We start from the raw sequence: 23296 nt of genomic DNA, 5'->3' as shown, positions 1-23296 counted from the left end.
GAGAGGGACCGTAACCAGCGATCATCTTCCACCCATCTCCACGAGCAAAGTATTGGGTTCAACATTGGAGCTGAACGGCTTATCTTTTTTGTGTTTTTTCTCATTGTTTCTGTGTGTTTTGTTCTTATTTTGTTGTATTTGTTATTTTTCGACCTATGCGACACGTAATTTGTATATGATTTGTATCAATATAACTTGCGTTTTCTTTTCTAGGCGAAAAGAGAGAGGGAAAAAAAGTGACAACAAGAATGAACTACAAATTCAAACATGAGTTTGAAACATGGCAACCTCTTAACATGAAGATGCAAGCGATAAATCTATTGTCAATCCCTCAAGGTGCGTAGTTTTTGCTATATTATCGAATTACATGTTATTGACAATTGTCAAGTTATTTTTGCTAAATGATAGTAGTATTTTAGTTGATGTATATGATGAGAATTGCATGCTTAAATATCTGTGCAAACATGGGAGCTAGCCTATTTAGCTTATCGGAAAATGCCCCCTTAGACCCAACATGAATGATCTATCTTTGACCCGACCGAAAAAGGAAATAGTCAAGATGTGCTTAAAGTGATCCAAGTCCCTGACTGTCGGGGAAAAAAAAAAAAAGAGAGGGAGAGATGACGACCCATGCGATAATTGCATGATTTAAGGGGTCCTTTTTTGTAGTTTACAAAAGTTTCTTTTAGGTCCATTTTACACAGGTACCCGAAAAATGTTTAATTCTTTCGGTGGTCCATGCCGCGTGACCAATTTGTGGAAGCAGCATCTGAACAGTGAAAACTGGAGTTCTTGAAATAGACCAATATTTATGGAAGACAAATTTTAGAAGACTTGTTAGTCAACTATCCTATCCTATTAGAGTCCCCTTAAAAAAAAAAAAACTATCAGAGAAAGTAAATTCTTTTTCTTGATTCGAATTCTATAAAGCTCAAAGGAGACAACTTTCTGACCAAATTTTCTTCGTCAATAACTAAAGAGTATCACTACTTTAGTTAGAGAATGAATTTTGTTTCTGAAATAGTAGAAATTGGTGCTGAAACAACACATATTTTCTTGTTAAAATAGAGAAGGGTGAGTAGGTAATTGTAGCAATGCCCTTCGTTTAAGTTTTGACTATACATGTAAAGCACACTTTCGGTTTTAAAAGGACATAAAAATTGAAATATTCAATAAGTCAAATTAAGAACCTATAAGCGAGCCGATAAAAAAAAATATAAGCGGTCGATTCATTTCCTTCTCAAGACAAGTATGTGACTTTCGTTAATAGTTGGAAAAACAGACGATGCAACACTCACCTAACTAGCGACTAGAAGGGTCTGTGGGTAATACAAATCCAAAACTCTGAGTAAGGATTGTAATACTGAGAACCTCAGGGGTCCTAATGTATTAGCTTGAAATTTCAAGAAAAAGTTGGTGCAATTCACCCGTTATATTCTTAAAGGAATATAGTCAAGATGCATTATCAAAAAAAGAATATAGTCAAGATCTCACATCAGCAAAAAGTAAAACAGCGTGGCATGTTTAAATCATATGGTATAACTTACATTATCACATTATATATAGTTGGCAAGACATTGAAGTCGGCCAACAAAAATATCTTTGTGTATACCCATGAATTTTTATTCTTGACCCCATCGATCCAATAATTCGGTCTCACACGTGACACTTCAATAATCAACACCCATATATGTGGAGGACACCTTGACCTTACACGCGCTCATTAATTCACTTTCCGGTTCGATTAAAGGCAAGTCATCCACACCGCAATTTTGGGATTCACAAAAAAATTGATTTCTTGCGTGCTGACCTCAGGAATCGAACGAAGGTCACGTGGAGAGTAAATCCACCAACTAACAGGATGGGGCGAGGCCGTGAGAGTGCACCTTTTGAAAAAAAAATTATCACTCTAATTTAAAGTTTTGGTGAGATTGCATAACATGAGAATTTATATATGGAAGCAGTATACATCTATGCTCTGTCGGTAATTTATAAATTGGAATACACGAATTTATATAATGATCTAATATTGACAAAATCTCATAAATTAGATGGGACTCATGTTGATTTTAGTAGAATTTCGGTTCGGCAACAAACTGACTAAAATAATTCACAACGTTGATGTATAATGACATTATTATTACTGACTTAAATCGTAATTTGAGATAAAGCAGACCTTTCTTTAAAGTGAGTTATTGAAGGATTTTCCTTCACTCATTCTATTTCTAACCTAAGTCACTTAAATTGTACTACTACATAGAGCAAACTCCCAAAGTTATGGGAAAATAGTTATCATGGTAGCATCTTCAAGTTTTTTACAAGTACATAAAGTTTGACTATATGTTCCGAATAGTTATAATTATGCATCGTTTTGATTGCAACATTGAATGATGCATATTTGAACTGTCTCGTCTAATCAAATTATGAACGTTACAGGATCAAATTCAATTCAAGAATACAATGGTAACTATTGGACTCTCACTTGTAGGTACAAGTTAGCAGCCTAGGTGCGTCAACATTGGCTAGCTTGTCAGTTGCTCAATACTAGCTGTGTTTTATGCCATTGATATTGTACTAGAAGATATTATTGAAAGCTATCTAACTATAGATACAGGCCAAAGCTGAAAATCTAGATAGATGTTTAAGATCTATATAGGAAAATGGTTTGGTACTATGGTACTCCTAGGTGTCTTTGGTCGGTCCCAATGCCCTTGTAAACCACACAAACTTGTGGGTCTCTGCATAGACTGCATTTTGTCCCGAGGGTAAAGGATGTTGACGTAATATTCCACAACCAAACACCCGGTTAACTTGCCACTCACGAGAAACCACTGCTTGTGCAGTCGGTTGTCTCATTTTTTTCCATTCCTAGAGGCATCATTTCGAGCTTAACCAAGGACGGATTTTAGAAGGTTAAGGCTATGGATAGACTTTAGATTCTCTTGTGTTAATTCTAACACTTCACTAACTCTCACTAATGTATATAATATTGGTAAAAAAAAAAAACACTTGCCACTCACGACAGTGGCTGGGATTGGTCCCTCAGTGCTAATTTGAGTTCGCTTAATCAAATCGGGGAGGATTTAGCTTTGCTTTTACATTATTGAACTGCTATTTTCTCGAAGTTTGAACCATGAATTTACATTAGAGAGATTTTGGAAACAGAGAGGAAAGTTCTGAATTTATTTGCTTTAACTTCGTTGCCTTTTACTCCAATATTTTGTCTACTTTTCTCTCTCTCTCTCTCTATTCAGCTCCCCTCGGGTGGGACAGTGTTTACACCATATTTCACCACCTGTCGATGATTGACCAAAAAATGTCAATTATGAGAATTCTTCCTATTTTATTATTTTGTATTAATAATATAACTAGTTTTTATTTCTTTTATTTGTTTGTATTTTAATAATGTGCAAGACACTTGACATGCTCTTACACATTTGGAAGTTAAAAGGGCACTTGTCATCGTCCTATACATTTTGAAGTTGAAGAGAAGTTTTTTGGACAAATGGCATGCTCCTACACACTTTGAAGTTTGTGGGAAGTTATTTGAATACTTGAAAGATAATTAGAAGAATGAAGAGTAGTGAGAAGTTAAGAAATTATTTCCTACACATTTTGTTTTTCTATAAATAGCCTCTTTTGGCTTTATTGTATACTCTCTCCAACAAATCAAATGTCTTTACTTTATTCTTAATTTTTGGCACTACTAACCCATTCGGGTTATAATTAGGAGTACGAGTAGGATTTTATATTCTAAGCTTAACTTAGGATCTTTGATGTGTCGCTCATGGCGATAGATCGATCATTGAAGATTGATGAAAGAATCTCTTTCATCCTTCTTCTTTCTTATCATCAATTCACATTTGACTCGACTGCCATTCTTCTTCCGGTGAAGTCCTGAAATACGGCGTGGAACCACGGGTCCACCTTTGGACACAAGCCGCATTCACCCTTTTCTTTTTGTTGTTGGCTTGTTGCTTTTATTTTCGTTCTCTGTCGATTCGCTGGAGAAAGAAAATATCGATAAACAATTTTGGCGCTAAGGAGGGCTATCATTACTAAATCGGAAGTAATGGCAAAGATTAATTGTGAAAATTGTTGTGCCGAAAACGAAATTGAGAATATAAACAAAACAACAAGCGAAAATCAAGAACACAAGATTTACGTGGTTCCCCAAACTGGGTACGTCCACGGGAGAAGAGCAAGAGGATCCACTATAAACGGGGAGATAACACACAGAGCCGACTATACTCATAACTCTCGTTAAAGCATTCAATTACAGATATCTAGGGACAAATCTCTGGCGGAACCCGATAGGGATACTGAAACCCTAGGTGGAACCCAATAGAGCATAAACTAAAACCCTAATATCTAATCTTCAACATGCATGAGAGACCCCCTGGGGGCCTCTCCAAAGGGATTCACTCAAGAAGTCCAAAACCTAATTAAGAGAATAAGGCTATATTTATAGTCACAGAGTCCTTCCTAAAATCAATAGTTGCCCAAACAAAATTCCTTGCACCCAAAGTCTAAACTAACAAGGAAACAAATCTTTTAAGAAGTCAAATATCTTTTCGACCATCCCAAATTCAAGGCATATTTCCAACAAAAATGATGGCCTTGCATGTAAGGCTTGAACAATTTGAGGAAATGGAATAGCGGCCATTTATTGGCCAACTCTTGAATCGTTCTGGAAAAAGAAAAGAACCAACAGAAATGGATAATGGCTTGATTAAATAATGGCCAATTCTCGACTCTGTTTGCATATATGGATGATTTCTGGAAGAAGCATGATCAAATGTTAATAAAAGCCTTGCAAGGCTTGACAATTTATTCATGCAAAGAAAGCCATTCATTGGCTAATTTTCGGAGTAATTCTCAGTGTTTTACATCAGAGAAGAACCAAAACTGTTTCCAATGTTGCATTGAAGGTTTGGGCAATGTCTTTGCCTCTGACAAAAACAAAAAATATTCGACAGAGGCATTGTGTATGGTTACTTCACAGAGTAATCAATTTTGTCTTTGCCTCTTGCTAACACATGTCTTTATAAAGGTTGGCCATTAAGGAGCAAACTGTGGACATTTGTCAAAATTCAACACAAAGGATGTACTTTTCCAGGAGGAATGGGCTTTTAAGGCCGTGAGTGATAAAATAAAAAACCATAACGCTGGTTTTGACTGCTTTATCTTTGAAAGGGGCTCAAGAACAAAGCCTATCAACATTCTTTAAGTTCATCTTTGAGCAAAGGCTAAAAATAAATACACCAGCCATTCTTAATCAGACTTTGGAAGGAATGAGTTCTTGCTTTGGCAAATTATGATTTGAGAAATAGCCATCTTTTGATGTCGAGTTTGCATGGGGGCAAAATTATTGGCTTACTCGACAGCCCTTTTTGGTTTGTCTTGAGAATAGACCATTTTGTCTTGTCTATTTGAACATTCTTGAGTCGATAGTGGACATGCAAGGCTTATGATTTTTGGTGCCACTTGTGTTTTGATAAGTCTTGTTGGCATCAATATCCTTGTCAAGTTTTTTGCCAAATTATGGATGAAAAACAGACCCCTTTTCAACAAGGAATTTGGGGGGCAAAAATTCATATTTAGAAAAGCCAACTATAAAACTTAAATGGCTCGAAAGTTTGAAACTCAAAGCGAGTCGAATTATCTAGAGTTTTTAATTTAGACCATGAATGGTCGAAATAAAATGATATATCCACTCCATCCATACTGGTTAAGAAACCCAAGAGTAATGGTGAGAACTTAACCATGGAGTATATGCTCACGCCAAACATGGTTGTATGAATTATGAACAACCATTTGTTCAATTGAAGTTTTTATCGACATTATTTGGAAGGATTTCCAAAGCCATTTGTTTGGTTTTGTTTGATTTGCTAATTGTTTTGGCCACTCTTGGGTAGTTACAAATACAGTCTTATGACAAAAGATTTCTCTGTTGGATACTAATACTAGTGGCCAAATGTTCCTGTCGATAATAGGATATTTCTGTCTATTTTAAGCCATGTTCCTGTTGATTGCACATATGTTTGTGTCGATACTGGATGAGGCTTTGCTGGCAAATATTGGCCTTGATTACAAACTTTAGTCGTGTTTATGGGGGTCTTTTTAGGGGTCCCCGGAACCGCCCCGTATATGTGTGTGTGTGTGTGTGTGTGAAAATTGATGGTTGCCTGTTTTATTTGGTTTAGCCAAATGAATTTGGGGGGCAAAATTCATCTTAGAAGCCAAATTAATGCCTACGAAGGTGGTTAATTGGCTGTCATTATGCTTTGAAGTTCATTATTGTGGGCAAGGGTCATGGCATATGTATAGTGCTCTGATTGACTGACCACGTTTCGATGTTTCCGGTTTCCTTTCACTAGGAATCAAAGCTTAAGGGAAATTATCTAGGAATCAAAGCTTAAGGGAAATTATCGACAGAGGCTTGACACCGTGTGCGGTTAGCCTCGAAGGGTTTATTGTACCAGTCGAAAAGTGAAAAGACTGGTGTAAAATTTATCTAAAACTCTTCGAGAGGTGGGGACATAAATGTTATACACCGTAAAAGTTATCACCTGTCGATATCGACAGAGGAGTGATTTAAAACTAAGAGAAATATTTATCAAAGTTAATCATTAACTATGGTAAATAGGGGCGCATTATTTACGCCATATTTCACTACCTGTAGATGATTGACCGAAAGGTGACAATTATGAGAATGCTTCCTATTTTATTATTTCGTATTAATAATATAACTAGTTTTTATTTTCTTTATTTGTTTGTATTTTAATAATGTGCAGGACACTTGGTATGCTCTTACACATTTGGAAGTTAAAATGACACTAGTCATCGTCCTACACACTTTGAAGTTGAAGAGAAGTTATTTGGACAAGTGGCATGCTCCTGCACACTTTGAAGTTTGTGGGAAGTTATTTGGACACTTGGAAGATAATTAGAAGAATGAAGAGTAGTTAGAAGTTAATAAGTTATTTATACATTTTGTTTTTCTATAAATAGCCTATTTTGGCTTTATTATAACTCTCCACAACAAATCAAAGTCTTTATTTTGTTCTTAATTTTTGGCACTACTAACCCATTCGGGTTATAATTAGGAGTATGAGTAGGATTTCATATTCTAAGTTTATCTAAGGATCTTCGATGTATAGGTCACGGCGATAGATCGATCGTTGAAGATTGATGGAAGAATTTCTTTCATCCTTCTTCTTTCTTATCATCAATTTCACGTTTGACTCGACCGCCATTCCTCTTCCGACGGGTCCACCTTTGGAGACAAGCCACATTCACCCTTTTCTTTTTGTTGTTGGCTTGTTGCTTTGTTTTCGTTCTCTGTCGATTTGCTCCGGAGAAAAAAAATGTTGGTAAACAGACAGTAACGGCTCGTTGATCTCATCCGGGATCCGCCATGGGTTTGCCATATAATCACGCCCAAAAAGAAAGTTGCGTCTAGTAGACTCCTTCTCCACGTACAGGCACGTGAAAAGGCACGTGAAAAGGGTCTGAACCTGAGGCCATAGCAGGCAAGGCCATAGGCTTGGATCCGTGAGGACTTCTTTGAAGCATAGCTCAATCCAACCCAGCTCAGTAGATTGGTGCCTAAACGATCAATGGTAGGAATATATCAAAGTATATACCGAATAAAAAATAAGAATCTTAGTGAAATGGAGTCTAAATCACTTTGGACCATCACTTGTGGAAGATGAGGTAAAAATTGACATAAACTTAGATGTTGCCTAGCATTTTTGTTAAGAAGGTGGCCAACTAATTGACAAGCTCCCTTCCAATTCCGATGTGTGCATTAGAGTCTACCAGCCCCCTTGGGCTAACTTTTGTCGAATTTTTTGATGCGGTCTTTTTTTTTTTGATTTTTCTTGTTATTGCTTAAGTTAAAATTATAAATCATATGATTTCGCTCAAAACAAATAAAAAATGTCTAAAAAATACGTATAGACCAAAGTTTTAAATTTTTTTTTTTCCATATATGACTACAAAAAGACCTCAAAAGTCGAGAAGTTTTTCAGTGCCACGTGGTGTTGAGCACAATCTCGGCCGTCCAAACATGTTTTGGACGGCCCAAATCTGTTTGGGTAATTTTTTAGTGTAAAATTACCAAAACACCACTTGAAGTCCAAACAGATCTGGACCGTCCAAAACACGTCTAGACGGTCGAGATGCGTGCTAGGCACCACATGGCCAGTGCCCCTGAAAAATTTCTCTCAAAAGTCTGTCTTTTTCATTTAGAATGACCTAAAAATCAAGTATTCAAAGCCAATTTACGTGTGCCTGGGAGGAACCCAAACCTTGGGATGGACAGGAGTAACCCCCTGAATTTTATATACCTACTATATAAAGCTTGCACAGTTGCACTTCTAGTGGATGTTCTTGCAGCCGTTATGGTATGGTGGTTGCTTTTGCCTCCAAATATTTGAAATCAACCCACAAGGTTCTCTCCCTCTTGGACCAGCCATGCCTCACAATGCGCCACATCAAGCAAATCCAATCCCACCTCACCCTCTCCGGCTCCATTTCCGACCCTTTCGCAGCCGGAAAACTCGTCGCCTTCTGCGCCATTTCCCCCCGCGGCGACCTCTCCCACGCCCACACTCTCTTTCGCCACTTGCCCAATCGCTCCACATTCTTGTGGAACACAATGATCAGAGGCTTTGTAGAGAAAAAACAAGATACAAAAGCTCTCTCTCTTTATAAACAGATGGTACATAGTGGGTTTTCACCCAACAATTATACTTTCTCGTTTGTTCTGAGAGCTTGTGTTGAGCTCTCTGAATTTTCATTGGGTTTGGTGTACCACGCGCAATCGATTGAATTAGGTTGGGAAAGATATGATTTTGTGCAAAACGGGTTGGTACATTTGTACGCTAGTTGTGGATGTATGGAATCTGCTCGCAAATTGTTTGACACCGGTTTGAATCGCGACGTAGTTACTTGGACAGCTATGGTTAATGGGTATGTAAAAAGCAGGGAAATTGGGGTTGCACGTGAGTTGTTTGATGGAATGCCGGTGAAGAATGAGGTTTCTTGGGGCGCGATGATTGCTGGATATGTTCAACTTGGGTCTTTTAAAGAGTCTTTAGAGCTTTTTAATGATATGCAGTTAGCTGGGGTTCAACCTGATCATGCTGGGATCGTGGGTGCCTTATCGGCTTGTGCTTTTCTCGGTGCATTGGATCAGGGTAGATGGATACATGCATACATCGGTAAACGCAGAATGGAACTAGATAGAGTTTTGGGGACTGCTCTTGTAGATATGTATGCGAAGTGTGGATGTATGGAAGCAGCTCGCCATGTATTTGATGAGATGCCAAATCGAGATGTCTATGCTTTTACTTGTTTGATCTCAGGTCTCGCAAATCACGGCCAGAGTTCTAGTGCTATTGAGTTACTCTCAAGTATGAAGGACGAAGGTGTTAAACCAAACAACGTTACCTTTATTTGTTTACTAAGCGCGTGCAGTAGAATGGGGTTGGTGGAAGAAGGGTTAGAAATCTTTGAGAGTATGAGTAGTGTTTATGGAATTGAGCCAGGGGTCCAGCACTATGGCTGTTTGGTTGATCTTTTGGGTAGAGTAGGGATGCTAGAGCAGGCAAAGAAGGTAGTAAGAGAAATGCCAATGGAACCAGATTCTTACGTATTGGGTGCACTACTCAATGCTTGTAGCGTCCACGGTGATGTCAAGCTGGGTGAGGAAATGGTTGATGGATTGGTGGAGCGAAGTCTTGACCATGGGGGTGTTCATGTTCTCCTTTCGAACATTTATGCCTCAGCTGACCAATGGCGTGAAGTGGAGAAGGTACGGAAGGGGATGGACGAGAAGAAGGTGAAAAAAGTGCCTGGGTGTAGTGTAATTGAAGTGGATGGTGTGGTTTGTGAATTCGTTGCTGGAGATAGGTCTCATGTGCTTATGGAGGAGATAACATTTTTGTCAATGGTTACCGATAAGCACTTGAAATCTCATTGGATTGATGACGATGAAATCATTTCTGTCCAAGTCAACTTGTAGCCTTGAGTGGCCTTTTGTAACTAGACTGGTTAGTTGATTGGTAGCATAGCTCATTAACATGAGAAGCTAAAAATGATAAAAATTGAGGATCACAGCCCATGGAGCTGTTTTCTGTTGAAGAAACATACCATGAAAGTTTTCAAGGTTAAATTTACTGCACTATTCCTAAACCATCCCTACTGAGTACTGGCAGTTGTTTATCCTAATTCAGTAGTTCTTATCTTGGATACCTGTTTATTTCCTGAAAGGTGGTATGCCTTTTTTTTTTTTGCTAAGCTGATACAAGAGGAAAGGAAAAAGAAAGACAGCAGACATAAAAAGAAACAAAAACAAGGGAAAAAGGCTATTTTCAGCGGACTCTATCTCAACCACACTGCGAACCAAGAATGAGAGTTGGTCAGATTCCAAGTTGCCAGAGAAACCATTCTTGAGCGCCCAAGCAGCCATTTCATGAAAGGTGGCATGCCTGTCTCGAGAATTTAATTTTCCTTTTGCGTAATGAATGATACTCCCTCTGTCCCTAAATAAATGTCTGACACGCAAACCTAAGCCTTTAAAAATATGTATTTTTTCGTTAAAAGATTCAAAAAAAAAAATCACAACTTAAAAGAACTCATTGATATCTATTGATTTGTGGGAAAAAAAATTTTTGATTCTTTTTACGGAAAAAAATGCATCTTAGGGAGTAGCTAGTTTCATTGTCATGGTTAGTAATATGGTCATTGTTCCCATGTAGATGATAGCTGTGGTGCAAGTGCCTAGTGTGGATCAGAGGAACACTGGCTATCAACTCACTTCCTGATGTATTCGATCTGCCGGAACCTTCTCATGAAGGTGACACAATATTAGTCCAACCTTACGAGGTAATGAAACACAAGTCAGACCTACCGGGCATGTTTGCTGCAGGTGAAAAGAGGCAACAACTTATACAGGTTTCATGCCCTTTCAAATATCTCAACCGCCACACAGAATTAGCAGCAGCAGAAGTGATTCAAATTTCATTCAGCACATACTGCAGGCAATAACCATGCTTAACAATGCCGATTAAAAAAAAACCAAGCTTAACAATGAACATGTGTTGGAACCCAAAAGCAACAGCTTGACAATCCAAAGGAACAACAAGCACAACACCAAAAACACTCTTACCAAGAACTGAGTTCCCAGGTTGTCTTTCAAATGAATCTTGTATGTGGTTATGTTATGTCATTCATCACAAGTCAACAGATTTGCCTGCCCAAACCAACCTTTGTTTCTGGGGTGGGACTGGAAAGTTGAAGTTCGCATGCTGGTCATCAGTCCATTATCTACCTCTTCAGGGATGCTGCCTTCTCTCTCTCTTGTCTTGTGATCCTCATTCAGGGATGCCTTAGTTATCAAGTATCTGAATTCTGAGGCTTGCCTAAGAATCATTAGTTCAAAAACTCTCAAGACTCCTCACTCCTGCAATAGTTTCGAATCGACGTGGGTAGAATCCTGGAACCTTTTTGGCGATTGGAGATCAATTAAATACTCTATGTAGACGATTCTTTGTATACTCAAGAGGACATTGTGTTGAGGTGAGAAAGCATGTTTATAGCACCTATAAGGCCACAGTGGTTGAGGCGGCATTGTCCACAGCAACGTACTCGTATGTTTGGGAATATGTGGCTATTCATAAAGATAGTGGTGGACTTACACATGACAATAGTAACCGCGAGCGGCAACATAACCGCGAGTGGCAACGCCGAAGGTGAAAGCGGAGGCATGAGGAATAGGCAACTAAGGTGGAGGGCTCTATAGTTATAGATATCATTTTGTAACATGGTGAATGATGCGTATGTTCTCCTCGACTCTTATTCTTACCCTTTTCGCCTCGCCAACAGCAAGCGCGTTTTCACAAACATTCGATTCATCAAGAACAATTCAACACATGAAAACAAGATTCATCAAGAGCATCATTCACATAAACCTAACAACTCATAAATCCGAAAGACAATAAATAAGTCATAACAAAAGTAGACAAATCGATTCATTGTCGTTCGATTACAATACCAACCAGCAGTCATACACATATATGTTAATAGATAGAGACCTTAGTACCAACTTCTTAATAACCCACACCTACGTTAATAAACTTCCACAAATCCATACCCCAAAATACCCCCCCTCTCTCCTCTCAAACCACTCCCTTCGCAGGAGCAACAACACCCACATCCTTCACCGCGGCAGGGATCGCGATGTATCCCATCTTCTTCGGCCCCGCATCATCATCATCAGACTCATCCTCATCATCACCGTAACCACGGAAATCAAATCTGTTGGGAGCAAAAAGAGACCAGATCAGGTACAGCGTGGCCGCGGTGAGCCCACCGCAACCGATGCCCAACAGGAGCGATCCAACGACGCTGAGGATATCCTTGGTGCGATCGCGGAACGAGGAGGAGTAGAATCCGAAGGGCAGGGGATGATTCTCCTCCTTGAGGGTTGCGCGATCGACGATGATCTGGGGCTTGGGGTGGGCGTTTATGGGTCGGGCGAAGAAGAAGGTGACGGATCGGCGGGTGGGGAAGGGGAGGATTGGATTTGGGGCAGGGAAGAAATTAGGGTTAGGGTTTCGAGGGAGGGGGTGGGAGGAGGAGGTGGAGAAGAAGATTAGGGTATGGCAGGGGCCGGGTCTTGCGGTGGCTGTGACGGCGAGGAAGGTGAGGAGGAGGAGAAGGAGGAGAGGGTGGGCCGGGGACGCCATTGATGAGAGAGAGAGAGAGAGAAATCTTTCGTGGTTTGTGGGCTTGTGGCTGTGAAGACCTGAAGACCTTGAAGAGAAGACGACCTTTGTGGTTTGTAAATTACAGTTATTGTCCCTGAAATTTTTGACTGATTACATTTGGACTTTGTGATTTTTGAAAATTATAGACAGTTCCTTCTAATTGGATTGTGATTATCATCTCTGGTAGTTGACCCCCTTTTTCTTTTCTTTTCTTTTTTTATCGGCCAAAAAAGGTTTCCAAATCATTAAGATCATAAAAAAACTTGTAGAAATACAACAAGAGAGGTCCCGCATTGAGATAGTCTTGAAGGAACCAAAACCCTCCTACATCTAGAGCTCGCAGAAACCTAAATTGTCTTGTTGCCTCACATTTTAATATGTACAGCAAAAGAAAGAATATTAAACATCAAATAGCCGAATATCCCAGTTGTCAATAGACCAACAATACCCTAACGGGCCCATCCTAAAAAAGAACCCAGAAAACACCTAACAGGCCAAGCCCAACCTAAAAAAGGCACCCTAACGGAGGTCCATTAAGTTGTTTTAAGCTTTATCTATCACGATAGTTGGTGCAACAATGTAGTAGAGAGGAGCGATTGTTGCGATGATCCGATGACCTTTTCCTTTTCCAGGTCTTTTACCATTGACTTGGAAGCAAAGTTATCAATTCCGTACTGATCAGCGTTCCATTTTCTCTACTGGGATGGTATGTATCAATACCGGTGCATATCTCGGTGCCGTTTCGAATTTACCGCAATATATTTGTTCATAATTTTACATACTTCTAATATTTTTATGTATTACGTGTACAAATTAAAGTAGAGTTAATATGCATACATATAGAACTAAAATGTTATATGGAGCATAATAAAATTCCTTTTCCAGGTCTTTTACCATTGACTTGGAAGCAAAGTTATCAATTCCGTACCGGTCAGCGTACCACTTTCTCTGCTGGGATGGTACGTACCGGGACCAGTGCATATCTAAGTGCCATTTCGGATTTACCACAATATATGTGTTCATAATTTTATATACTTCTAATATTTTTATGTATTACGTTTACAAATTAAAGTAGAGTTAACATGAATGCATATAGAACTAAATTGTTACATGGAGCATAATAAAATGTTATTAAATAAAAAATATTGGACAAAATATTAGTATTCGGAACAACAATATTCAAACAAATCATATAGAAACAATATTCAAATGTTGTTTGGGGTTCTTATGTAATAAAGGAGAAATTGTAGTTGTAATGTGTAATCCCGGACAAATTCTTACGGAGTACGTTTTTTCTTATTTTTTTTTTGGTCAAACGGAAATTCCAATTCTTACGTTTCCACATTCCAAGGCTCTGAGCCTATGACAAGAGGGCTTTTGTTGTCCTTTTTCCTACCGTTAGATTAGGATCAAGGGCCAGCCGGTATGTAGTAGTTCTCTTTTTTCCAACTAGTCTGTTTCCTACCATTATTTCTAGGGCTGCACCATGGGAAAAAATAAAGGTTTTCTAACATCTATTCAAAGGGCATAGGATAATAGATAAAAAAAAATACATTAATATTTGAGGAAGGTGAATTGATATTCGAATTTATTTAAAATTATGTGTATATTAACCTCCGTCCACTAGACAGAGGTTAGCAAAATCAAAAAATAAAAACCAAGTGTCATTTTGTACCGGAACATTCCAGTACTGTCTGGTATAGCCGGTATTGCCCGGAACAACCCAATATTCCAAGCGGTATGGATCGCCTAATTTTGCGCTCCGTTTAAGCTTCGATATGTAACAACTTTGCTTTGAAGAAGATGGTTTACCGAGAAGTTCAACCCCCCTCCCCACCCAATAGACCATTTCTCCACGGCTTGAAGAATGGAGGTGGTGATCCAGGGAGCATACCCCGGCACTTTGTAATAGCCAAAAACAAACTAAGAGGGAGACACCAGAGCACCAAGGAATGTACGTTGAGACTGTTTCATAATCTTTTGCTGTAGTTCAATTAGAGCATGTGCAATGCTTTTGTCAGGTTTGCGTTGATATTGGAAAATTGTTCTTTCTGATTTGGCTCAAGCATCAACTGCTAATGGCTTGGCATGGGGTAATAGGTAACAATGGCAATCTTTGGTACCATTAGCATTTAGCTACTCACTGGTTGCTTAGCAGATTACCAGTTCAATACATCCTAGTAAAAGGAACAAGGGCTACCTTCGGCTGCTCGAATGGATTTACAATTTAATTGTCAGAATTTTGTCAATTCAAAGACAACCATTCCACTTTTTCCCTTTCCTTTCGGGGAAACAACTTAAACACCACATAAATATGGAAAACAAAATATCAAAAACCCCTCTTTGTAAGAAGTGCATTGCATGTTTTTAAGTGCATTTAGTGCCTCATACAACATCCAAACCAATCTTACTCATCTAAATCCAATTCAAGTACATACAGTCTTTACACAGCAAATAACTGCCCGTCAATGGATAACAGGCTTTAGAGGATGAGCTCTCAGTTTCGACAAATCAAGGCCGGCATCCAGTTCTTCATCAATCTCCCCCATAATGCTTCTGCGAATGGATAAGGTAGAAATAATGAAACACAGTTTGCGGAAAAAGAGAAATGCATGCTTGCTAATTATAATCAGATACGCGAGTTATAAGATTACGTACATGTTGTCCCCTCTGATGATGTAAAGACCTAACACAAGTTGCTGGACACCTTCCTGCAAAATATAGTACATGTCAACAATTTTCAAGTTACTTTGTAGAGGGATGGATGAATTTCTGGATGCTAAAAATCAAAATATGATATCATGGGACACCTACCATCAATAACTGCGATTCTAATCATTAATTTCCATACCCACACCACAAAACCAGGTCACATAAACAAGAAATGAAGAAAAACTAGTACGAGACTAGAATTTTCTGTTGTCTCATCTCATGATTCATGAGGCAAGAGCAAGGGCAAACAAAACTTGCTACCCAATGGCTTGCCCAATTTCTAGCCATCCATTATTTGAGAGCCAACTTTGGCCTCAAAACTAGCAAAGTCATTAGGTCTACACCACCAATGCATAAAGGAGCTATTTCGGTATCTGTGAGGCAAAAATATCCAAGAGATGGTTAAGTAATATAATGGTTGTGATTGATTTAATTGGTAAAAGGGCACCGTAGCAAGCCGAAACATGATTGCGGCAGTGACAAAACTTAAAACTTGGGTTTTGGGATATCTTGCGTTTCACCATTTCATTAGATAGTGAGTTTAGTAACAAAAAATAAAGGAAGAACAAACTGTTTTGAGAAGAAGAGGAAAGTCAAACCCCTGCCCAACTACCAGAGACCAAAGTATGCCTATAAAAGGCTTTGAGTAAATAAATAGACATTGAAACAGTTTCCAGTATTGGAACTGGAAGAAACCAGGAAGTACACACTAGCACAAGGAAAGAAAAATGGAAACTATTTTTAAAAGGATGGATTCTGCTATTTACAGAAACTGATCAAACCTTGGTTGAGTAAACGCGTTCATGAGATTCATCAAGAATTATGTTCGTAGCCTGGTCAAAACCTTTTAACACGCCCTGAAGAGAAAAAAAGTAATAGTTAGCAAACATTTTTCTTTCTTGGAAATTTTGTTGCAAGGCACAAAATACAGCACTCACCACTATGTTGCGCCCGTCATTTGTTATCACAGAAATTGTTTCTACAAAACAAAAACAAAAACGTTTCAGCAACCTAATAAAAATACAACACATATATCTGCTAGTTCAATCATTCAAACCACATGCAATTGACTTGCAGAGTAGGAAAGCTACTTGAATGGAGATAGAATGAAAACAAGAGATAAGATTGTAAATTTAGAAGAGTATATGTTAAAACAGGTATGAGATTGCATTACGATCTACTAGATTTTCGAGCCCAGTCCCACTTGACATTTTGCGAACTCCTGTTAGGGACTACTAGTCGATGCTTCACTGCACAGACGATCAGAAATTTGAAATGTCTGTCACACAAGGATAAAACAATCAAACCGTAAATTTTCCAAGACAACTTGCTGAATGGCAAATATTAACATGATGAAAAACAAACATTGAAATACCTTATAATACGCAAACATAACATTAATGAATAATAAAAATCCCGATATGATTTTCACTGGAAGCTCGTTTTTTAGCTCATTCATGCTTTGCCTAATTTATGTTTACATGCACTCATTCCACGAAACACATTTGTTGTTTGTTTAATTAAGATAAGTAGATAACATAAAGTGAATCAAGAAAATCCTAATGAAAAAGAAAAAATGCGGTTTCCTGTTCCATTATATTGGACTTTGGATGCATAAACTTGCATTTTTTGGGCAGATAAATAACATTACAAGACGTATTGCCTCACTTCCCTCCTCCAACAGAAATGCAGGAACATAGACACTAATCTGGCAGTTGTAAAAATAACCGCTCATGTGCAGCAAGAAGTTTGCAAGAGCAAGCTATGGCATCCCCTAGAGTCATTTGCAAGTATATGGTATCCCCTATTGGCAACAAAGGGTGGGAGCTACACATCCTAGAAGGCCTGAGTTAGCTCTACACTGAGCTACACATCCTAGAAGGCCTCCAAAGACCATTTCAGATGTAGATTTTATTGGCCGATGAAAGCACCCATCTTCAAAAGGTGAGAACACAGAGAAAATTGACCATCTTAAGCTTCCTAGAGAGAGAGTAAACAGCAAGCCTAAGAAGTCTGGCTGGAAGTCTTCTATATCATAGAACGTGATGTTGGGTTTTATCTTCTCGGGCTATTTTCCGTCGTCCTCTTTCCTATCCTCTCAGGCCTTTCGAGATTTTATCTTGTTTAAACTAGACTTTTAAGATGTTTTCCTTGTTTGGGCAGCATGCTCTGCCATCATTTCGTCAGCCCGTTAGGGCATGTATCGAGCCTCATTGTATATCTTTAGTTCCGTGGATTTCAAAATCCAAATGGACAAGTAGGAGTAATTTTGGTTCGGTCGGTTCTGTTATTCAGGATTTTTACAACCGAACCGACTACTTCGGTTTTCCAAGTCTAGTAACCGACACCGAACCGACCAAGTAGTCCCACGATCGGTTTATTCGGTTTTAGTCGGTCATTTCGGTTTTATTCGAACAACTCAAATAACTGAGACATATACAGATATTATACAAAAACATCATACACAGAAACAAATCTGTAAAATTCGTGAGAAAAAAAGAAGCAAAACCCCCAAAATTTGAGACCTTATGGTGCTCGAGAAACAAACAGATGGAGATCCTCGAGCTACAAGGGCGCGTGCAAGACAGATGAAGTCTATCGGTCTTCAGAGATGAAGTCAATCGACCTTGATGATCAATCTTCAGCTTTGTTTTCCGGCGATGTGTTCCTGGTAGAGAGAGAGAGAGAGAGAAGAGGGCTGCAGTTTTGGATTTGGGTATGAAGTGTGAAGTAAAAAAGAAGAAGAGAGAAATAGACGACCAGAGAGAGAGAGAGAGAAAGGGTACCTGTTCTCGTCGTTGCCGGAGCTTTGTTCGCTCAGATTTTGGGCTGGTTCTGATTGTGATCGAATTGAAAATTAGGGCTGGTACACATACATTCTTCGGACAACTACGTAGAAAACCCTAGCTTTTAAACCCTGTTACAAATTAATGGCCTCATTAGTAATTTCCCCCTCTCTAGCGGCCCGTTTGGCGGGCGGGGCAGGGAGGGGATAAGGTGTTTGGAAGATAAGTTAATCCGGGCTCACTCCTATTCGGTATTTGTTCTCCTCTCCCTTTCACAGGAATTTTAGCGAAACCCACCTCACTCCAAGATAAGCTTTATTCGGGTGGATGTAATTACTGATGTGCCCCTTAGGTCTCAAACCTGTCCAAACCTTTTTGTATTCTCATGAGGAATTAATGAACTCTAACATTTTTTTATTTATCCACCATTTCAACTATCAAACAACCTTAGTTTTTCTGTCTCTTTAATTGATTTCCGCTTATAACATGTCCATCTCTTATACGGGAATGACTTCGGTGTCACCGGTCATTTTGGGGACACCGTAACTTTTGGCATAACAAAACCACTATGAGCATAACTAAAATCTATTATGAGCATAACCAAAACCATTATGAGCATAACAGAACCATAACAAGGCATAACTTGTTTGTTATGCCTTGGTTAGGTTTGGTTATGCTTTGGTTGGTTTTTTGGATATTCTTTGGTTATGCCTTGTTTGGGTTATGTTATGCTTGTAATGGGTTTTAGTTATGTTCATAATGGTAAGCATCATCCCTCTTATACACCATTCTTCTTTACTCCAAAAACCTTATCCGCCCGTCAAACGAGCTTTAAGATGTTTATTCAATAATAATAGAGTTATTCTAGTAGTAATCACTTCTGCTGAAGTAATTACAAATCTTTCTTTTTTTTTATATTATAAGTGGTAGAAAAATACAAGTATTTGATCAATTACATCAATATATAAATTTATAATTACCTTAAGCCCAAACAGACAAATAAGTGAACAAAGAAGCCCCATTCAGGATAAGAAATAATCAATCTCTAATTTGGAAAAGATCGACATCCTAACATCCCATTTAAAAGTGTCCCGAGGTGACGCACACGAAGTATTGAATCCAACCTTCACATTTATTGCAATTTTTATATTTGTATATCATGTCGTATCAAACGTTATTTACAATATTTGAGTTACAAGTTCCACATATCTACAGAAGTAAAGTACTTTTAACGTTCAGTTATTTTCGCTTATTTTGTCATCTATCTACTTTAGACCTATAAATTGCTGAGCAAAGTCAAGAAGGAAAAACAATGACCAATTAACAACAAAGTGGGAAATTCTTGTACTCATTAATACAAAATAAAAGATGCTACCACGTCAAAGCTTTTCAAGAAATTAATAAGAGGGTGTTTAGCGCTGATTATTTAAGTAGATTCTGGCATCCAGAATCACTTAAAATTAATCAGCACTAAACACCCACCAAACAATGGATTCGACCTGCCCTTCTTTGGTAACAAGATTACATGATCAAATAGGTAGCCAGATGACGATGTTCTCTAATTGGTTAAGAAACTATGATATAATTGGCCCGTAATGATGTTCCGAAATTGGTCAAGAAATTCAATTTTCGTTTACTTCTCTCGTCTATCTACGTAAAGTGGGAAATTCTGTGATGCCGTATAAAAGATGCAATCACTTCACGATATCAAAGTTTTCTAGGAAATAAATAAATAGTGGATTTTCAACCCCTTTTGTGTGATCCATGTTCTTTAAGTGGTTGAGAAATTAGATGGGCTACTTGAGTTCGAGTTTGTTTTCACTCGTTAAAACTCATTCGAGATCTGTTTGCTATACAAACTTGAATAGACAAGCTATTCCCGTCTCGTTCAACTTATGATATTTGAGAAATTGAAGTTACTTGTGATCAACTTGATGTAAACTCGGTTGATGATGTTTCCAAATAACCATTCATTTGAAGACATGTTTCCCCCCTCACGAAGATCAGCACTCCTTTTCCAATAACCAACATTAGTCTTTTCAAACCATGTCCAAAAACATCCCATGTTTCCAATTATTACAAAGTGAAACACAACCTACACCACAAATTAAGGGTTACAAAATACATGAGCTGTAGACAAACAAGCAGCAAAAGACAAGTTCGACAGACGATGCAAGCTAAGTGCACGCTGCTGAAATCAAGCAAAAATGCGCTGCTGAAATTCGGCGTTCCATTTTTGCGAAACGATCAGTTTAATCCCGCAAGAAATTGTGGTGATCATAAGCCCGAGTAAAGCAAGGAAGCTGAATCTCCTGCGCACAGAGAAGAAATTTTGTTAGAATCCGCAACAAATAAGTTATATACAACTGATTCTTGTTTGATTGTGTGAAATCAACTAATTAGGAGAATAAATAAAGTTTACCATGGGGATGAATCTTTTTTAAGGGAGATTAGAGAACTGATTTGTAGAAGGATTTACATTGAAAAAGAAAACAAGAAGGAACCGATGTTGATTAACTTTGTTCATTTAATTTGTACTAATCTCCCTCTGTTTTTTTCCTTTATATTTTTTCCCCCTTTATATTTTTGTTGTATAATTTGCATAATCCGGGCACATTTCGTCTATGTATGTAGACCCCTCATTATTTTGTGAGAATCTCGTGTGTATCAGACAGTTCCAAACATATTTGTGTCTGAATCTGTGAAAAAAAAATTATGCACGAATTTTCTGAAAAAGTAATTCAATAAAATCCTATTATTTTGGTGTTGACGTTATAACATGGACCAGTTCCAATAACACACTTTTGCCCTAGGGGCTCGTCCAACAATAGGATCGTATACCGGTATGCTCCAATAGAATTGTGTATGTATTTGCATCAAAAAGCCATGCACGAAAAAGTTTTACTACCTCAGTCCCAAAAAAATTACCCTAGCACACAAAACGAAAAGTCTAGAATAATGCATTTTTGACAAGATGAATTCAAATAAAAAATGTTTGATTTTTTCTTGACAACAATATACAAACGGAGTACTTAAGTATATACGAGGAAGATGGGGTTATGAATAGTTACCCAAGGCTAAGGCGATTTTGGGGATTGCCAGTGGCATATCCAGTGAAGTAGAAATAGCGGCCCATGGTATAAAGTAGTCCGAGCAAAGCGCAGATGAATGGATGCTTAATTCCACCCAAAATCATCAACATGAAGAAAATGGGCATCGTTTCTAGCGAGTTCTGGTGCCCTCTCTGTCATCGCCCACCAAAATCTCTTCGTTTCAGTTAGCAAGATTGAAAAACAAAACAAAACAAAAAAGAAGAAGTAGCAAAGCAAGAAAATCGAACAGGCTAGAGAAGAAGCAAAAAACCTGGACGCAGTTGAAGAGCTTGGCATCCTTGTTTTCTGATTCTGAGGCATACAGTGTCGGATAGGAAACATTGTACCTTTAATAAAATTGACCAAATTAATGATTTGGTCAAATGGAGAATCAGAAGACATCGGAATTGTTCCTTCTATCTATATAAGATTCTCTAGAATAGCATTTGTGCCAAAAATTCGTTTGATAAGACATCGGTGTTTATATTAGCGAATCACGTCTGTGTAAGAAAAGAAGGAATAATCGAATTGAGCTCGTTTTTTTTTTTTGGCAAAAATTTAGAAAGTTTATTGATAACCAAGAGAACATCAAAGGGCATATTCTTCCTTGAAGAAGGAGAGAATAGCCAACCAGGCGGATAGGCTCCGACGAGGAAAGACCTACATCTCAAACTTCTTACAAAGGCCGCCAAGGTACAATACCTCACACAAAACTCACATCACCGACATCAAAGAAAGAAAAACACAGTGCACCCAAAAGGGTCAGGAAGACCCCCAAAGGGGAGAATTGAGAAACACCCGCAAGCAGGACATTACAGCAGAAAACTATAAAAAAAAAATTATGATTATGATTTGCTTATTTCTAGAGAAAAAAAAATTATCGTCTAGACATCGTGAAGAATTGGGAATTAGAAATCGTTTCTATTTAAAAAATGGGAAGTCAAATTTGCAGGTTTGAAGCCTTCTATTTTTTTCCTTGCACAAACGCCATTTGTTCATATAACGAACCGTGTCTAATTGAATCGATTTTTGGCACATATGTTCTTCTTAACGAGTTCAACAAAATTAACTATTTCGATCATTTTTTTTTTTGGATTCGGGAGGAACCCCACAAAAACTTGAAATTAGTATGTTAAAAATGACAAATGATGTTAAAATAAGTTAAGACAATTGAAAGAATATGCTTACTTCTTGCGGGCTTTCCCGACTTGGAAAGCCATCCAGAAATTGAAGAAGCAGTAGAAGACGAGGGTAAGGACCACGTATCCATATCCTTCCAACACCAAGTACTCTAATCCGCCCATTTTTTTCCTGTTCTGATCGAAGAAAACCCTCTCTCTCTCTCTCTCTCTCTCTCTCTCTCTCTCTCTCTCTCTCTCTCTCTCTCTCTCTCTCTCTCTCTCTCTCTCTCTCTCCCTTCCTTCAATTGTGATTGTATGTCATTATAATGTGCATGGCCGGAGCTGTGCTAGGTTTATATAGCATCTTCCTGTCTTTCTTTCCAAGGCAGGCAAGATTTTGACTTGGCTCTTCGCATCAAAATTGAGACTTGCACAACAATTTAATACTATGACGATTAGAGCTAGCCTAGAGGAGGAGCTATAGAGGGACCAATAGGACTAAAATTTATTATTTTTAATTGATATGATCAGGTAAACTTTGTGTATGTTCGATATCATTGGTTTCTTACAATATTCTAGTCAAAATTCAGGTGATTGTCCCTCGTCATATATGGTTTTCTTAAGTGCCCTCATGTAAAAAAAAACAAAAAACAAGTACATTATTGATGTTCTAGTTACGCAAAGAAAACAGAGAAACCTTTATATATATACTAAAATTATTCTATTGGGTTTTTGAATCATCTCAGTGTATATTGTAATATACTAGAATGAGAAAATCTTGTTTACAGAGCGGCTATAAATCATCC

At 38.2% G+C, this 23296-nt stretch overlaps 4 protein-coding genes across 5 annotated transcripts; 1 reads left to right on the top strand and 3 right to left on the bottom strand.

Annotated features, from left to right (window-relative positions):
- Positions 1 to 8289: 8289 nt before the first annotated feature.
- LOC131299029 (pentatricopeptide repeat-containing protein At5g66520-like) lies at positions 8290 to 10206 on the top strand. Its single transcript, XM_058324566.1, has one exon. The coding sequence runs from the start codon at positions 8414 to 8416 to the stop codon at positions 10031 to 10033; it is 1620 nt and encodes a 539-aa protein (XP_058180549.1). The 5' UTR covers positions 8290 to 8413; the 3' UTR covers positions 10034 to 10206.
- Positions 10207 to 12188: 1982 nt separating this feature from the next.
- LOC131336241 (uncharacterized) lies at positions 12189 to 12758 on the bottom strand. The gene has a single exon (XM_058372024.1). It carries the CDS (start codon positions 12756 to 12758, stop codon positions 12189 to 12191), a length of 570 nt encoding a protein of 189 aa, XP_058228007.1.
- A 2348-nt stretch (positions 12759 to 15106) lies between these two features.
- LOC131299028 (sm-like protein LSM8) lies at positions 15107 to 18428 on the bottom strand. 2 transcript variants are annotated; one of them, XM_058324564.1, is made up of 7 exons: positions 18278 to 18428; positions 18017 to 18159; positions 16666 to 16770; positions 16430 to 16470; positions 16274 to 16348; positions 15438 to 15490; positions 15107 to 15335 (listed from the first exon to the last, which is right to left on the bottom strand). In XM_058324564.1, exons 3-7 carry the CDS (start codon positions 16700 to 16702, stop codon positions 15245 to 15247), a joined length of 297 nt encoding a protein of 98 aa, XP_058180547.1. In that variant the 5' UTR covers positions 16703 to 16770; positions 18017 to 18159; positions 18278 to 18428; the 3' UTR covers positions 15107 to 15244. The 2 variants fall into 2 exon arrangements, with proteins under 2 accessions (XP_058180547.1, XP_058180548.1); XM_058324565.1 differs by lacking the exon at positions 18017 to 18159 and having other exon boundaries at positions 18278 to 18422.
- Positions 18429 to 20290: 1862 nt separating this feature from the next.
- Positions 20291 to 22820, bottom strand: LOC131299027 (uncharacterized). The gene is made up of 4 exons (XM_058324563.1): positions 22558 to 22820; positions 21641 to 21716; positions 21349 to 21521; positions 20291 to 20589 (listed from the first exon to the last, which is right to left on the bottom strand). Exons 1-4 carry the CDS (start codon positions 22671 to 22673, stop codon positions 20475 to 20477), a joined length of 480 nt encoding a protein of 159 aa, XP_058180546.1. The 5' UTR covers positions 22674 to 22820; the 3' UTR covers positions 20291 to 20474.
- Between the last annotated feature and the right edge of the window lie 476 nt (positions 22821 to 23296).

This window comes from Rhododendron vialii, chromosome 8a (genome assembly GCF_030253575.1).
Source record: "Rhododendron vialii isolate Sample 1 chromosome 8a, ASM3025357v1".
Classification (NCBI taxonomy): domain Eukaryota; kingdom Viridiplantae; phylum Streptophyta; class Magnoliopsida; order Ericales; family Ericaceae; genus Rhododendron; species Rhododendron vialii.
The sequence above is the reverse complement of the archived record's forward strand: the minus strand, read 5'-3'. Positions and strand labels throughout refer to the sequence as shown.

What these genes read in the sequence shown, in the direction of transcription:
- LOC131299029 (XM_058324566.1), top strand. Translation starts at nt 8,414, where the DNA reads ATGGTGGTTGCTTTTGCCTCCAAATATTTGAAATCAACCCACAAGGTT.
- LOC131336241 (XM_058372024.1), bottom strand. Translation starts at nt 12,758, where the DNA reads ATGGCGTCCCCGGCCCACCCTCTCCTCCTTCTCCTCCTCCTCACCTTC.
- LOC131299028 (XM_058324564.1), bottom strand. Translation starts at nt 16,702, where the DNA reads ATGTCAAGTGGGACTGGGCTCGAAAATCTAGTAGATC. An exon ending in GCTCGAAAATCTAGTAGATC is followed by an intron (nt 16,471 to 16,665) that starts GTAATGCAATCT and finishes TTTGTTTTGTAG; the next exon opens with AAACAATTTCTGTGATAACA. An exon ending in AACGCGTTTACTCAACCAAG is followed by an intron (nt 15,491 to 16,273) that starts GTTTGATCAGTT and finishes TATATTTTGCAG; the next exon opens with GAAGGTGTCCAGCAACTTGT.
- LOC131299027 (XM_058324563.1), bottom strand. Translation starts at nt 22,673, where the DNA reads ATGGGCGGATTAGAGTACTTGGTGTTGGAAGGATATGGATACGTGGTC. An exon ending in AGCTCTTCAACTGCGTCCAG is followed by an intron (nt 21,522 to 21,640) that starts GTTTTTTGCTTC and finishes GGGCGATGACAG; the next exon opens with AGAGGGCACCAGAACTCGCT. An exon ending in CAAAATCGCCTTAGCCTTGG is followed by an intron (nt 20,590 to 21,348) that starts GTAACTATTCAT and finishes CTCTGTGCGCAG; the next exon opens with GAGATTCAGCTTCCTTGCTT.